Raw genomic sequence first — 18,395 nt, forward strand, 5'->3', positions numbered from 1 at the left:
ACAATCTACTAGACACGACCAACACAATTGATATAAGTTTAAGTAAGATAATTAGGTTTATCAATGGGACACCAACTTCTGTATGCATACTAGAAAACATTTCGAAAAGGGTAATCTAAAGCTATGATCAATCTTCCGATGACGTCATCTAAAGCTATGATCAATCTGCCGATGACGTCATCTAAAGCTATGATCAATTTGCCGATGACTATTTGATGTCCATTGGTTAAACAGATTTTAGTTACCAATTGGACAGCGATTGCAGTTTGTCAGAAAACACTGTGGGCAAGTAATTTTTATTTAAATTCGGAACTACTTACAGTGAAAAAATACTAGCTGTAAACGTATTATATTTGGCGTGTACGATATTTGGCGGAAATCGTTTTTTCAACAAGTTAGCGTAGATTTGATTTAGGGCATTCCTGAATTACTTTAAACATAGATGGCATTTAGCGATGTACTTGATTTAGCGGAAGCTGCGTTCCGCCAAAGGCGCTAAATAGAATACACAGCCAAATGTAATACGTTTACAGTAACTAAAAAGTTCTTTAACCGACCATATACAGTTGTGTAACTGGGGACATACTGACTGATTGACAATACGTCATAGGAATGATTGTTAGGTTATTTCCAAACATTTACTGACTCATACTAGTTAAAAACTAAAAGTCCTCGTCTTAGGTCTGATTAGCACTACATGATTATGATGACAATGGTGAAATATATCACTTATATATACTTACAGCCATGTGTTCTGGTGGTTTCTGTACGTGAACCTCAACCTAAATGTATATACTTACAGCCATGTGTTCTGATGGTTTCTGTACGTGAACCTCAACCTAAATGTATATACTTACAGCCATGTGTTCTGGTGGTTTCTGTACGTGAACCTCAACCTAAATGTATATACTTACAGCCATGTGTTCTGGTGGTTTCTGTACGTGAACCTCAACCTAAATGTATATACTTACAGCCATGTGTTCTGATGGTTTCTGTACGTGAACCTCAACCTAAATGTATATACTTACAGCCATGTGTTCTGATGGTTTCTGTACGTGAACCTCAACCTAAATGTATATACTTACAGCCATGTGTTCTGGTGGTTTCTGTACGTGAACCTCAACCTAAATGTATATTGTAGACATGCTGTGGTTATATAATACATATCGTTTCAAGATCAAATCGGGATTTACTGTTTAAACTATGAAATAAATCAATTTTACTTACAATTGTTTTGGATTGCTTTACTGGAAAACTGTAAGTCTGCATAATATTTAAAACATTTAATATTAATTGTAAAAAGTTAAGTTTAAACATTTGACAAGTATCACACAGCACTCATCTTCATGCGAATTTCATTATTTATAAAAGCCAGGGAGTTTTGACCTTTTAGTTTATTAAGTTTGAAATGTCTCTTTTACATATAGTTCAAATGGAATTGAAGGAGTTGATTAAAGTTATGGACAGAAAAACAGAATATATTCAGCTTGCTCCGCTCCTCATAATGAGGATATAATAGTAAATAAATATTGAAAATGAGAGTAACTGTTGAAATTGACACACGAAAAATTCAGTTTACTGGCTAAAACTCACAGTGTCGCCTGGTTCGTAATCAATTGGTGGCTCATCCGGTGTAATCATCTACAAAAAAAATAATGCTGGACAACACATCATATAATCAAGAGATTCGTGGATGTCATTGCTCTCCGAAGCATTGAATCTTTATTTTCGATAATTCATTGAACGTCTTCAACATATGAATTGAATGCGATTGTATTTATATTGGATTTTTAAAACTTCCTTAAATTTTCCTAAAACCCAAAACAGAATTTGAAAACTAGATCATGACGGAATGCGGAGGTTATGCTTCATGATTGAAATATTGACAAAATGTATCTGAGGAACTAGATATTCCGTATATTTTAGAAAAATCCTGTACGTATATGTTTGTATATAGGTATACATTAATACAATCCTTTATTAGTACAAATGTGGACTTGGGAAATGCCACTGAGGGAACAGGATTCGCAGGGCGACACTGTACCCTGTCCTAGACAGCAAATCTAGTTTCCGAGACCGCCGTGAGCCGTATATCTTGATCAGCAAAACGGAGTAATCCGTCGTCAAAATCAGTCTGTAGAGAAATCTCTTGATATGGCCTTCATTTAGATTACGATATATCGATGGCGTTTTATCCATTAACAACGCTAATTTTCATTCATATGTCGATTCGATATATCTCTGTGAACTCGATAAAAAGACACCACAGAGTCATCCACTTCTGCTTCATACTTAGATATTTTATCAAAAATAGATGTTAACGGCAAACTAACAACTCAACTTTATGATAAAAGGGATGAGTTTTCTCCGTCGTCAACTTCCCATATTCATCAACTGATTCGATACGCAAGAGCTTGTTCTGCGTGTGATCAGTCTTTGAATCGAGGGAGGCTAGTGACAAACAAGTTGATAGTACAGGGGTTTCAACGGTTTCGTTTAAAGTAAGGATTTTGCAAATTATATCGTCGTTAGGGGACAGCAGCTTGGTTATACAGGGTGCAGAAGATTGACAGACGAAATCTGATTGATATCCAGAAAGGTAGATTTTGTGGGCGGTGACTAAATATTGGTTCGTTACGCTCACGTTGAATTAGCGTTAACGATTTTGATTAACGTTGTAAACACATTTGATTGCGTATGTGCAGCATCCTCTTGTAATGTGGTTACTAAGTATGACCCACAGGGCCACGGTGAGGCCAAATAGCCGATAAACTCTAGAAGCAATTTTCTACAGAATTGTTAAACACATGAAACGATAGTACAGTATGACTACGCTATAATCAAACCTTCATATGTACGCACATGTAGCGTAGATTTATTTCTGTTCGGTCATTCTAATAGTACAGTATGACTACGCTATAATCATACCTTCATATGTACGCACATGTAGCGTAGATTTATTTCTGTTCGGTCATTCTAATAGTACAGTATGACTACGCTATAATCATACCTTCATATGTACGCACATGTAGCGTAGATTTATTTCTGTTCAACCATTCTAATAGTACAGTATGACTACGCAATAATCAAACCTTCATATGTACGCACATGTAGCGTAGATTTATTTCTGTTCAACCATTCTAATAGTACAGTATGACTACGCTATAATCATACCTTCATTTGTACGCACATGTAGCGTAGATTTATTTCTGTTCGACCATGCTATTGGGGTAAGAATCGCGTAACTGTAAAGGATAATAAAGATTTACAACGTGTAGAATGAAGGACAGCAATCTGAACAAAATGAAGCCGAAACAAAGCTCGTTTTTGACTGACAGTGTACTATGAAAACGTTTGCTATTTTGGAGTATCATGACCTAATGCACGAAGAGTTGGTCTACGTAAAAATCAAACGACTTCCTTTATAGAATTAATATTTTAAAAGTTCCCAAGGTTTGTGGTACATTAAATACATAATTTAACAGTTTGTAAAAATATGCAAGCATCATTTATCGTAGGCCGTGATTTGTGTTTTAACTCATATCCACCACCTGTGTATAAGTAGGTTAACTCAGGAGAGCGTTAGGACCCACGACTCTGTCCTAAATTTACGACATACATCTTGCGGTTTGTTATCTCATAATTTATTTCAAAACATTCTATACAATCCTAAACGTTAGTCGCACGGAACATGCAGGCGCACTGTACGCTGACATTATTCTGTTTCGTGGATGATAAACACTAAAACGTTGCAGCATATTATAAATAGAACACACAGAGTATCACCGACTTACCGGATATTGAGGAAACGCTGAGTACTGTCTTTGCGTAACCTTTTCACTTCTAACCTAATACAAGACAAAAAGGAGAATTTATGGATCGTTAAAAGACAGAATCACACTTAAAGACCCAAGAGTGTATATTTAGCAACAGGAATGTATTACTATAAGATGAAATAGTGTATATTTAGCTACAGGAATGTATTACTATAAGATGAAATAGTGTATATTTAGCTACAGGAATGTATTACTATAGGATGAAATAGTGTATATTTAGCTACAGGAATGTGTTACTATAGGATGAAATAGTGTATATTTAGCTACAGGAATGTATTACTATAGGATGAAATAGTGGATATTTAGCTACAGGAATGTATTACTATAGGATGGAATAGTGGATATTTAGCTACAGGAATGTATTACTATAGAATGAAATAGTGTATATTTAGCTACAGGAATGTATTACTATAGGATGGAATAGTGTATATTTAGCTACAGGAATGTATTACTATAGGATGAAATAGTGTATATTTAGCTACAGGAATGTATTACTATAGGATGAAATAGTGGATATTTAGCTACAGGAATGTGTTACTATAGGATGAAATAGTGTATATTTAGCTACAGAAATGTGTTACTATAGGATGAAATAGTGTATATTTAGCTACAGGAATGTGTTACTATAGGATGGAATAGTGTATATTTAGCTACAGGAATGTATTACTATAGGATGCAATAGTGTATATTCAGCTACAGGAATGTATTACTATAGGATGAAATAGTGTATATTTAGCTACAGGAATGTGTTACTATAGGATGAAATAGTGTATATTTAGCTACAAGAATGTGTTACTATAGGATGAAATAGTGTATATTTAGCTACAGGAATGTATTACTATAGGATGGAATAGTGTATATTTAGCTACAGGAATGTATTACTATAGGATGGAATAGTGTATATTTAGCTACAGGAATGTATTACTATAGGATGGAATAGTGTATATTTAGCTACAGGAATGTATTACTATAGGATGAAATAGTGGATATTTAGCTACAGGAATGTGTTACTATAGGATGAAATAGTGTATATTTAGCTACATAAATGTGTTACTATAGGATGAAATAGTGTATATTTAGCTACAGGAATGTGTTACTATAGGATGAAATAGTGTATATTTAGCTACATAAATGTGTTACTATAGGATGAAATAGTGTATATTTAGCTACAGGAATGTGTTACTATAGGATGGAATAGTGTATATTTAGCTACAGGAATGTGTTACTATAGGATGAAATAGTGTATATTTAGCTACAGGAATGTGTTACTATAGGATGGAATAGTGTATATTTAGCTACAGGAATGTGTTACTATAGGATGGAATAGTGTATATTTAGCTACAGGAATGTATTACTATAGGATGGGATAGTGTATATTTAGCTACAGGAATGTATTACTATAGGATGGAATAGTGTATATTTAGCTACAGGAATGTATTACTATAGGATGGAATAGTGTATATTTAGCTACAGGAATGTATTACTATAGGATGGAATAGTGTATATTTAGCTACAGGAATGTATTACTATAGGATGGAATAGTGTATATTTAGCTACAGGAATGTATTACTATAGGATGAAATAGTGTATATTTAGCCACAGGAATGTATTACTATAGGATGAAATAGTGTATATTTAGCCACAGGAATGTATTACTATAGGATGGAATAGTGTATATTTAGCTACAGGAATGTATTACTATAGGATGAAAGAGTGTATATTTAGCTACAGGAATGTATGTACCCCTTCTCTTGCATTTGTGTTCGTTATCTGGATATGCTTTGACAATTTTCAAACTTGGATGTCACAAGAAAAGGACAAATATGCCCCCAGGTCTCAAGATTTCAAACTTAATATTGAATATTATTTTTTATATTGAACTAGAGATTGTTTTTATGAAAAACAAATTTTTTAAATGTCTCCCCAAATTGGAAGTGCTCCAAGTGAAACCTCCTCTCCTTAATGTACTGCATGGTATAGAGGAGAAAGCATGAACACGAACATGGACATTATGAACTCCAATGAAATGTTCACAAACTATTTGTACATCCTCCACTGCTCAGATCCACTATAACTTTAAGGATAACAATTTGGGTCATCCTGTCCCTACAATATGCACATTAGAAGGATATGTGTTCACAAGCCATTTTAACATCCTACACCCCTCCTGAATCCACTATAACTTTTAGGAAAACAATTGCATCCTTCTGTCCCTACAATATGCACATCGAACGATGGCAATAAAGCATTGTACAACGTTTCAAATCTAAAGTATCATATAAGCCATATAGAAGGAGAAGTGTTCACAAGTTATTTTACACCATCCACCCCTCTTAGATCAACTATAACTTTTAGGAAAATATTGGGATCCTCCTGTCCTGACAATATGCACATCAACAAATAGCAGTGAAGTATTGTACAAAGTTTCAAGTCTATTCGACAAGCCATATAGGAGGAGAAGTGTTCACAAGATTTTGTGACAGACAGATGGACCGACGGACAGAGTACAAAAACAATATGTCTCCCCCTGAAAGAGGAAAGACATAACCATCACGGATTGAATTCTAGAATAAAGTGGGGAGGGGTCTTGGTCAACTTGGTTGGCTTCTGGAGGTAGCATAATCAGGCAATCATGATTATAAATTGGAAGCTCCAAATACCTACTTTATAACACCAGTTACCACCCCTCGTCCCCTCCTCGGAACAGAACCAACCCCCTGCCAAGAACACATTCTAATATGCATGAATCTAAACTGATTCAATTTCATAGAATTTATCTGGTATCTCTAGAATCTCCGAGTTTGCATTATCATGGATTTAATACTAAAGGCTACTCGTTTAAAGTTCTACGGAATTAAAAACAACGACTCTTGAAAGATATCTAATCATTCTATACTCCCGTCTTTAGATGGTACGTATTATGGTACAGCGATGTCTGTACGTACGTCTGTTCGTTCGGGGTTTTCTGTTTCTTATTTAATTTCTCGGTCACATATCAAGCTGTAATCTGCTATGTAGCTTCTTTGTGGATCTCTCTAAATCATGTTAATCCATTTCGACCTCTCTTGTAGGAGTTTTGCCCCTTTATTTGAAAATTATTGTTATATGGAGGGTACGTAATTTGTTCGGTTAACTCCTCCCACAATTTTTAAGTGAGAGCCTTCTTGTTCGACAGAGTGCTGGTGTGGGTATCGAAGATGGACATGTGGCAAGGATTTTGATTTTATTTAATTTTTGAGAAAATTACAGGTTGTTGAACTTAGTCAGTTTTGGGGAAATTATTACACAGAGAGTGCATGATTTGTCTGTTTTTCAAGTGAGGACCTACTTATTTTACAGAGTATTTGTATGGGTATGGAAGATGCATATGTGGCAAGGATTTTGATTTTCTTCAATTTTTAAGAAAATTACAGGTTTTTTAACTTAGCTAGTTTCTAAGATTGATAAGAGAGCAGGAATTCTATCGATTAATTTATAACATCTTCAACATCTTCGCCTTTCATTTATATCGTATGTAAAGATGCGTGGAATGTTTTTAACATACGCACTATTACTAAATCCTTCTTCGATTATAAGCAAAAATGTTTATATCCTTGAAGACGAATTTTTATAGGTTATAGACTTTGTGTGGGAAAATTATATGACGACCGAGTTTTTTGGCATGTAGACGGATCGAGCAGTGACCTTTTTATTATATACTTTCAATTTCATTTAGAAACTAACAATAATTCTATATTTAACAATTTATTTATTGGTTTAACTGAGTAAAGGATGAAAAGCACGAACAATTTGAAAATTAACGGCGTAGTAATTTGTAGTTCCGGCTTGAGGATTGATTGTGACGTAATGTGTGTGCGCCGAAATGTTTACGGGCATATATCGTGGATATATGCCAGCAAACTTTCAAAGAAAAACGAAGAGATGAAATTGAAAATATATAATAAAATAATATATTGTACTAGCTAAATATATTTTTAATAAAATCTGGTCAATCTACACAATCGCGTGTAAAATAATTCCACCTCTGGATATCTAGCTTTCTATCTCCCTAATTTCAACACGAATCCCAATATTTTTTTTATTTTCATTTTTTGAAAATGTTGATGGTAAAACAGAAGAAAAATGTATGTGTAAAATATATTAACATTTTAAGTGCAATAAGGTCACAACTCCTACAATATGAGATATCACTTGTAAAAGCTTCTCGTCATTATGTTTGTTATATCAGTTCATTTTGCTTTCTTTTGATATTGTAAATTCATCACGGAGATTTATGCTATTTATAACAAGTGTATGTACATTGCAAACAGCTTAACGGATTTAGTTTTTATTTTAAAGTTGTGTATTCACAAATTACTACGCCCATTTCGAAATGACATAGAATGTAGTCCAAGAATAACTCGTTAATTCAACTCAAATCATATAATGTTTTATCATATAAACTCAATGTTTTAAAATATTAAATGATAAGAAATAAATTCATTTTTTGCAATGATGCATGCGAAGTTGTCCGTCTTTTTTTTCGTGGTATACCTCCATCCAACGAAAAAAATAATAAATTCATTCCTTAACACAAAAAGACCAAATTCAAAGTCATCTTGTTCACATAATGAGAATTTGTAAAATTTACTTACTTTTCGTTTTTTAATGAGAGCATATTTCAGTTATTCATTTACTTTAATGTTTGTTTTTCCTTATGGTTTAATTGTATAATTAGGATTTTAAAAAAGAGAAATACTTACATGTTCTACACGTGATTCCCTGATTGTGTTGTAGTCTGGAATAACAAGGTCATAAGAACTTTCCGAACTTCGGTATTCTTTTCTTTGTTCCTGTGAAAAGAGGCAACAAAGGTTGATAACTTAAAAAGAATTTGCAAGATAAACTCATAAACATACTTTTATGACAATATGAGGGAATTTTGAAGCTACATAGAATACACGACTTTGCGAACAATCTTTTACAGAAATGTTAAAGAGGCATACTATATGTATGTGCATTAAGATAGATGTAGGTATGCCTGAAACTAAAAAGATTCGATATGTATTCAACAAGATATATGGAATGTAAGATATCATATTCCCTTAATTTACTTTTATTTTTTGCTAATAGAACCTTTAAAAGTGTTCCTGACATTAGATTTAGCAATCGTGTATGGGCATGCGAAAAAGAAAGCTTTATGTAAATAATTATATTGAAATATGATGTGCTCTTATAACTGTCGTAAAAACTAAGATGTCAGTCACATTGTGCGTAATTATGTTAATGAAAGGTGAAGATGACGAACAGTGATTAATCTCATAACTCCTATAAGCAATACAAAATAGATAGTTGGGCAAACACGGACCCCTGGACACACCGAAATATGTTTTTCACAAACCATACACATTTTTTCCCCTAAATTCTCTTGTTTATAAAACACTGCAAATTGCGAATTCCGAAAAACATGTTCTTGTACATGCGCAAATTGACGTTTCTCTCCATGTGTAAGTTCACGTACGTACCATAAATGAAGGTCGCTCATCAAGTTCCGGTGCGATCGGAACATCATCGGCCTTTTCCGTGAAGAATTTTTTTTTTAATCTATTTTTTTTTTTTACTTGAAGGAAAAGACTGAGCGATGTTCCGATAGTCTCCGGTGAAAATGACACTTGTCCATGCCCAAGGTTATTTTTACCCATAACATCCGGTTTAACTTCGCTGAAATGTATTGTCTGCGTGGACTTCAGGGTCCACACAATTATCCGTTGAATTTTTTTGCTACCGTAAATAAAGATAAACACGCAATTCAAACCAAGGACAGGAACATATGAATAAGTGTTGGTTTTCTTAAGGCATATGCATTCGTTGATGCTAACGGTGTGGAAATAACTTGTCTGGTACGTAAATTAAGACATATTCGAGTCGAAACGTCGGTTGAAGGGGAAACCGTCACCAGTTCCAGCATTTACAAGATTTCCAGAATCAAAACATGAAGGTTTGAAAAGAGAAGTGGATGAATGTTAAGCCTGTCCACTTCCCTGAAGAGAATAAGACTGGCCTTGCAATTTATATGTAAAATTCAGAGGGTGTGTATGAAATTCAGAGAAATACGGTATTCTGGCAGCAGCTCGAAATTCTGCTAATAGTAGTATACTAAAAATGTCAATTGTAGATGAATCATACATTATGTTCATTATAGACTTACCTCGTTAAATCTAAAACTTATATCCTGTTCTGCGTATGTTGACTGAAACCTTTCAGCTGTACGACTCTAGAAGTACAATATAATCATTCTTAGAAATGGAAATGATTAATGTTTCAATTGTATGTCTTTTGTTAAATTAAGTTAGGAACAATTTCACTAGGCCATACAAGTGATAAAACCTTTTTCACAGTGGATATTCACTGATACATGGTCTCTACAGTCTCGTAAAGGAATGTTGTCACCCTACAGACCGCCATTGCATGACAAATAGTACGCACGTTATCTTAAATCATGTACACACGAACAATTTCAGTAAATTTAAAAAAAAACATTCATGTAACTACACTAAAAATAAACCAACTGTGTGTATGTTAGAAATTAAAACAAATAAGAAATAACAATTTTATGTATGATAGAATATGCAGAATGATTTCAGATGCAAACATAGGCAATACATTGCCCTTGTTATAGAATTCAAGTTTTTGCCATTAGTAGTTTTAAAATAATAAATGCAGAGAGCGTTACCTGACTACCGTGTTGACTATGCAAAATGCTAGTGTTTTTCGATGACAAGGACTGACGAATTCGAATTACACCCTGAAATAAATTCGCAATTGGAATTGTTTATTATCAACTTTCGGTCATTTGTTTCAGTCTATAATATAACTTTGGTCTTAATGAGAGAGAAAGAGAGAGGGTACCTCTTTTCCGCTTCGATGTCTATATTCAGTAGCCTCAATAAAAGAATGCGTTTCTACGTGCTCTCTACTTCTATATGTTCTGATTGGAGTCTGAGGAAAAAATATAATACAAAAACTACAAGACAAATTGGTGCAAGACTAGATTGAATGACCCCATTATGCTGACGTCACATCTGACGGAATCCCTGTGTTTGTGAGTGGAACTTCTTAATTGTGTTTATTAGTCGATCTCGGGGTATTAAAACCGCAATACTTTTTTCTCAAAGAACACCTTATTAGGCGATAATTAATTCACTTTTAACGTTATTTTAGATAGCACTTATTGTTTTATGTTGTTTTAAAAAAAAAACGAAAATTCTGAAAATCGATAATAATTCTAGTATTGTTTTGCCGTTTCATTGTTCATGTCAAAACGTGATTGAATTTTCAGCAATGTAGGTGATAAACCTTTTCCTGAATAAAAATAAGGCAAGTATACTTTACAATATACAGTCTACTCCAGATATATGGAAATTCAGGGGACGCACTTAAGTTGTTCATTATATCCAAACTTCAATATAACTCATGTTGAACTACATAAATAATGTTACTGAGGATTTACGTTTACTTCAATATAACAGATAGGTCAATATAAGTGACTTCAATATAACAGATAGGTCAATATAAGTGATTTCAATATAACAGATAGGTCAATATAAGTGACTTCAATATAACAGATAGGTCAATATAAGTGATTTCAATATAACAGATAGGTCAATATAAGTGACTTCAATATAACAGATAGGTCAATATAAGTGACTTCAATATAACAGATAGGTCAATATAAGTGACTTCAATATAACAGGTAATTCAATATAAGTGACTTCAATATAACAGGTAATTCAATATAAGTGACTTCAATATAACAGGTAATTCAATATAAGTGACATCAATATAAGTGGAGTAGACTGTAGTAAAAAAAAAACATCATTGATTTTATAACAGATAACTTTCCAAAATCACCCTTAACAAACTTTAAAAGTCATCATGATCAAAAATCACATACAGACATCCCAGCAAATAAACATCACGCAGTAAATTATGCATCAAGCCTTAAGCTCACACAACTGACCGCCTGGTACCGGACAATAAATTGTAATTTTACCAAATGAAGAGAATATACGTACAAAATCCTCGAGGTCCAAATCATCATCGTCATCAGAGTGTCTCTAGATTAAAAATGAAGAAATGAGCTGAACACTAATATCTAAATATCTTGCAAGAAAATTTGTTTTTACGAATATTAACTGTCACCAGCGTTATTATTTTAAAACAGTCCTATTGCATGGAAATGGTATATGAAGTGAACGTTGCTGATTATGACCTTTATATTTGTGTGTCTCCATCACATGTACAAAGTGATTATCTGGCGGAATATGTCTGTCTGCTGTTGACATAAACTTTATCCAAATGACTCTGATGACTGGCCATACCATATTGTAGGGTCATAAGCAACCTTTGCGCCAAATATGAATCGATCTTCATTACAAAGTCTTGCTCTGGGATCAAAAAATTATGTTTGTGAAATAGATAATCTCCTTCCACAAATCACAGCTCTACACACTGAAGAATCAAATCTGCGTGAAAGTTTTCTTCAACGATATTTTGTCGCCCAATGATTTACAGATATCACATATAATGCGCCGAATGAGGAAGCAAGGCGTTAAAGGCACAGGTAGTGAATACAGGATTATTCCTGTCGAGCAGTAGATGGACTGATACGTATGAATGTGTATCAGTTTACCAAGTATGAATGTTCAATGAAATATCTAAGTATAAAGTATATGTGGAAGACTATGTGGTGTCTTTTATTTCGAGTTCACTGGGATATATAGAATCAACATATGAATGAAAATTATTATAGTTGGTAGATAAAGTGCCGATATATCTAAATGTAAATTTGAAGGCTACAGGAAGATTTTTCTCTCTCCTCATATAGAAGCTTTTGAATAAATTCTCCCTCGTAAGAAAATAAAATCAGGTCAGCAGATAAAGGAGCACAAGTCGTGCCCATGGGAATTCCAAAAGACTGTTGGATGTTATCAGTCTATCAAGTATGAAGTCTGAGGGGTAAAATGTTTTTCAATGTTGTGTTGCTTAAGACCCAATAATCCTTTAAACGCTGTCTAACCTGTTAATGACCTGTCACAGTGATCATGTGCAAGTTGGTGTGTATCAGCCTACCAAATATGAAGTCTGAGAAATAAAGCATTCTCGAATTATACGTTGAACAAGTTGTTAGAGACCGACCAACTAAGGTACAGACCGACGTAACAATATGCCTTTGCTCCTTCTACAAAAGGGAGCCCATAAGAATTTCTCTCTGTACCAGTGATCATGAAATAAGCCAAGTGGTGTTGTTCTAGGACATTATACACACTACCTGGTCAGGAGCAACTGTTGTGCCTGGTATGACCTTTGAATATCTCAAGCCCAGTTCAAATGCTGTAGCCACAATCTAGAGAAATGTTTTAAATCACTTCCATTTTATATTACGCAGTAACCGCAGTGACCGCAATTATAATCAGTTGACCCGATTTAAGGGGTCATGATTTTGATACGCTATTTTTCCAGTTGTTGTACTAAGTATGTACTTTAAATGGGATTGGAAGTGGAATTGAAAATGTAGTAATATTAATAATCAGCTCTTGCGACGTTCGGCTCTTACATCTTCACAAGCCAAGGGTTATTGATTCGTTACCTCGCACTAACCCTTGACATCAGTCACCATTCAAAACATGTGCTCGATATGGACCATATGATTGATTTGCAGCCTGTAGTGTAGCGTGGAGCCAATCAGACGACGGCTTTTATAATCGGTCGAAAATGAAACTAAACACGCATGGCGCGGCGTCGGCAACATGGTGTAGAATTTGTGACCATCGACTGATTTTGGAAATAAACAATTAGACGAAGGTTTAGAATACAAAACGCATGAAAACGATGGATTACCCAAGTATGTTTGTCGATTGTATTTCAACAAATTCAACAAGGTATTTAAGATTGAAATAGATTAATAAATAGCTACAATATTTAATCGACGAAAATGAATTACTAAATGCGTTACATATAAAATCAACACGCAATGTTCATGATGTTGAAAAATGTACCCCACGTAAGACCATATTTGCTTTCTGTTTTTGCTCTTACCAAACTTGCATCTTAAACAAGGAATCTCATTGGATGATTTAATTTTAGCTTATTGCGTCATCCTCTATCCCAAATCCAGGTTTTGAACGGTGACCGATGTCAAGGGTTAGTGCGAGGTAACGAATCAATTGTGTGTAAGTTACTATCGTTTTCTATCGTTTATTTCTGGGACATACCCCCTATAATTACCATTATCTTTTCTATGAATGTTATTACCTAACAAAGATTCAGACCATTGTTTAGCATTAATAAACTCCCAAATTAAACACTGGAACATTAACCCTCTCTCTACCGGCACATTTTAGAGGTTTTTAAAGACTGAATGACAATATTTTTAAATCGATTTAAATTTGCATGTATCACGATTTGGGGTAGGCATATGACATAATTTTGCTAGAAATTGAACAGGGAACAAATTTGTATAAATTTTGTCACGGTAACCCATGACCTTTTAAAAAGAGATATACTGGGTCAAAGGTTAAAGGCAGTGCTGATAGTATAATTACTCTCACTTCAATGTTCAGCATGTACATTTTTTGTATGTTGAAATGTTTACTCACTTGTGCGTGTTTACTTGTACATTTCTGAAACAAAAACAAAAGGAAATGTGTAATATACTCTATCATTTCTTGGAAATAATAAAGTTGCAATTAAGCATATGCATGTTCTGTTAAAGTATACAGAAATCTTAGTTTTGTTTTCATTTCCACGATTTTGAAACTATGAATTGCTTTTATATGTATATTCTAGGATTTAAAATACCGAAAACACGCCGCCCATGTCTGAGTTGTCTCCATGATCTACCCAGTTCTTAGTTTGCTCTCCATATCCATGGATCTGTAAATATATAAAATTAATATAAGTAATTCATTTATTCAAAGTGACGTGTATATTCCATCGGGCCTATGTGGCACTTTAAAAAAAACAACAAAAAACCAACACCCACACACACGGAACTTAAATACAGGACATAAAAAAAAGAAAAAAATGGAGAACAGCGTTATGAAATAAAGGAAAAAGTACATGACAACATACACATTATAAATCTATATAGGTGCATACCTGTGTGAGATAGGTATATACCTGTGTGATATAGGTACATACCTGTGTGGTGTAGGGACATACCTGTGTGATATAGGTACATACCTGTGTGATATAGGTACATACCTGTGTGATATAGGTACATACCTGTCTGTCACGTTGAGCAGTGTCTTTTATAAGAAATTAAACATTGAAGTTCTTGAATGACTGTAATAGATACAAATTTTAAAAATAACAAAAATCTTTTATTCCTTCAGCAGTTTCTGCACATTTAAATCGTACACCCTAGATTTAATGAATGGTATTATCAAGGAACAGATTTTGAAAACCACAGTGGTTGTTGAATAAAATGGCATCGTGATAAATTTTTTTTAGACAATCTAAAATCACGACATTGCAAACTGTGTCTGAGTTTATAAGGATGTATAAATGAAATGCATGTATGCTATGTTTGGCTTGATAATTTACGACTTAACAAAGCGATTTGTATAAATGTCGAATGTAAAGACCTACATGTAGTCATTGATCAAGTTCCGTGTTATTGCCTACAACAGATCTAGTTCCAGAGAATGGGACAATATGTCTTGAAACGTCACTAGATCTACATGTAGTCATAAAATCGTAGTATGAAATTTGATTTATTTAGTGATTACGATGTACATCATAAATTGACAAATAAATACTGATGTGACCTGAAGTTGTTAGAAAAGCTTGAGCAAATAAGTTTTCTCTCCCCATTCCTTTTAATTTTTGCAAGATACCGACATATTTATATCACCTAGTTTATCTAGATATATGATGAATTACAAAATTATCAAATTATTTTCAATTATTTATGTGCTTATCAATAAGCCGGATGGCCTGAAACCTGACCGTTTGCAATCAAAGTTCGCAATTTTGCAGTTTTCAGATCTACGCTGGTTACAATTGGCATGTTTAAACTTCTGTAATAGATACACTATAACATAAAGAAGAAGTAACCTGATACAACAAACCTAAACACAAAAATATCCACCACATCTCTTTTAGTATCTGTTGTGACCTTAGCTAAATTTTATGTATAAAATTTCAGTTTTGTTACAAAACTTTCTTAAGTCAAAAATTTCTTTTCATTTTAAAGACGTCGTTATATCCTGAATTTTAAATTCGAAAAAAAAAATGAAGTGTTTTATGTTGGAATATAGTACACGTGGAAATTTACATGACGTTTTCATACTTCTCAGAAAAATATTATAGGATTTAACATTCTTTTTGAAGAATTCATCGATGTGTAAACTCTGGACATTTTACTCACAAACTGAATAAAAGTGCGAAACACCTTTCTGTTATTTTTATGAGTAAAATGTCTAGGGTTTACACATCGATAAATTCTTCAAAAAAATATTTGATTCTTAAAATTCGAATTCGTTCCTTGTATTATCAATTTCAAAAAATTGAATAGTTTCCCCGAACTGTTATTTGTTTTCAGGCGCGTATTTTGGATTTATTGATGTGTAAATTCTCGTTTAGATTTATTTTGTCCAATCAAAAGAATTGTAATAAATAACATTGGAATTATACTTAGTTAGATTAACCGCTTAAAAAATCTTTTGATTATCAGTGATTACATGTACTTAGTCTTTATATACTTCCTGGTACCAATCGGTAAAATTTATGATTTGTTAGGGAAAATAATTACAAATGTAAAGTACTATGACAGAGAAACTAGTACCATAACCTCTATATGTCCTTTTTTCCAAAAGATTATCCGCCACAAAATTATAGCCATATTGTATGCCGTGCAATTAACTGTTCTAAAAAATGTTTTTGAATTTTAATTCATACGGTAATGAGTTCAGAATTTTTCTGTGATATTAATTAGAAATTGATAAACACGGTGCAATTTATAAAAGTAAATTGTTACGAAAAGCTCATGAGTGTACATCCATAGGCATCTGAAATAAGAACTCATTATTGTACGTCAATCTGTCTCAGTATATACTCTCTCTCTCTCTCTCTCTCTCTCTCTCTCTCTCTCTCTCTCTCTCTCTCTCTCTCTCCTCTTTCTCCCCCTCTCTCTCTCCCTTTCTCTCCCCCCCTCTCTCTCTCATTGTAATTTACCTTCCTTCAAGGTGCTCTGAAGTCTTCGTGAAAACTGTCTTCTGATATCTTCCGGGTTGGTGCTGTGTACATGTACCAGTCGGTTAAATTGATTGTAGGTGTTTAAAAGCCGACGCCTATGCATGGTTAACCAAGTTATGTAAACAGTCAAAGAAAATCTTTGTATTCTATCAGTTTTTATGTCACTTGAATCCTGTTGCTATTGATCTGCGTCCGGCATAAAGTGTTTTCGTGTTAAACATTTTAAAAATCTTTTTAATGCTTTGATACTTTATGAAACTGAAACTTATTGTATATATTTAGAAGGAGCAGGTACATATCCTTTTTACCAAAACTGTGATTTCATGATTCCAGGGGAAGAGGTTTTGGTATCAGGATGTGGTCAAAATCGTCATAGTGATTGAATATAATATATGTCTATAGTATCATCTTTAATGTTGGTGATAAGATATAAAAACTCAATCTAATGCAACGGTTTTGTAATCTGCATTTTTACTAATTTCATAAAATGTATTAGTTTCGCTCCATTGTAGTACTGTCAATTTTCTGGGAAGTATATTATTGATTTCTATGTCGAAGGTGAATTATGAAATCAAAACGAAAAAGGGGGTTATTGTATGATTGATTGCATCTTGTTTTAACACCTCTCTCTCTCTCTCTCTCTCTCTCTTACGGCCATTGAGCAGTGAGGGTTCTTCAGCGTGCTACATGTACTGTGACACGGGTCATCCGTTTTTAAGGTCATCTCTGAGGACCCGTGACTTTCACACCTGATGCCGAGTATTTGGCGATGGACCTGTTACTACCTGTTTTAACGACTTAGGAGAGTGTTCGCCTCTGACTTCCGGTCTACTTGTTGTAGTGAGCACGAGGAAATTTTGTGTGTCGGAAATTTACCTTTTTGCGTCTACTGTGAGTAGTATATTTGCCGACTGCTGTTCTGCAGAAGGCTTTATGTATATATGTTTCAATTTTCTGTGTAAAATAGTTAGACTTTGAGAACATTGTAAATAATTGTGCATAAACGTGAGATGGCAGCCACGTCGGGTGGCAGCCATCTTGGCGGATCAAACAATTTATTCAAAGACAGAAAGTACTGTCGTGAGAACACTGTGGTTGTAAATGTTAGAGACAATTCTCTCATCAAACCCGAGGGAATAATACAATTCGTCAATGAGAACTGTGGTTTGGGGTCTCTTTATGCATGTGTGCCTAAATCAGGTAATTTGTATGAACTTACTCTTGATGGAAAAGCACCAACACAATATTTGCTGGAAGGAATAAGACTTGGCAATGATTTGTTTGAATGTCGTGAAGTTGTACAGACTTCACTGATTGTTA

At 33.9% G+C, this 18,395-nt stretch overlaps 1 protein-coding gene across 7 annotated transcripts in view; it reads right to left on the minus strand.

Annotated features, from left to right (window-relative positions):
* The window catches only part of LOC125658127 (uncharacterized), a 35,415-nt gene that overhangs the window by 10,738 nt on the left and 6,282 nt on the right, over nt 1–18,395 (minus strand). The window contains exons 1-13 of one of the 7 annotated variants that reach the window (XM_056150578.1): nt 17,055–17,177; nt 15,102–15,161; nt 14,676–14,750; nt 14,474–14,497; nt 11,891–11,932; nt 10,725–10,814; nt 10,549–10,620; nt 10,024–10,089; nt 8,579–8,668; nt 3,795–3,848; nt 1,594–1,641; nt 1,228–1,263; nt 915–953 (exon numbers count right to left, since the gene is read on the minus strand). In XM_056150578.1, coding sequence (XP_056006553.1) covers nt 915–953; nt 1,228–1,263; nt 1,594–1,641; nt 3,795–3,848; nt 8,579–8,668; nt 10,024–10,089; nt 10,549–10,620; nt 10,725–10,814; nt 11,891–11,932; nt 14,474–14,497; nt 14,676–14,693 — 579 coding nt within the window. In that variant the 5' untranslated portion in view covers nt 14,694–14,750; nt 15,102–15,161; nt 17,055–17,177. The other 6 variants (XM_048889247.2, XM_048889252.2, XM_056150580.1 and 3 more) reach the window with 6 other exon arrangements.

This window comes from Ostrea edulis, chromosome 9 (genome assembly GCF_947568905.1).
Source record: "Ostrea edulis chromosome 9, xbOstEdul1.1, whole genome shotgun sequence".
Taxonomy (NCBI): domain Eukaryota; kingdom Metazoa; phylum Mollusca; class Bivalvia; order Ostreida; family Ostreidae; genus Ostrea; species Ostrea edulis.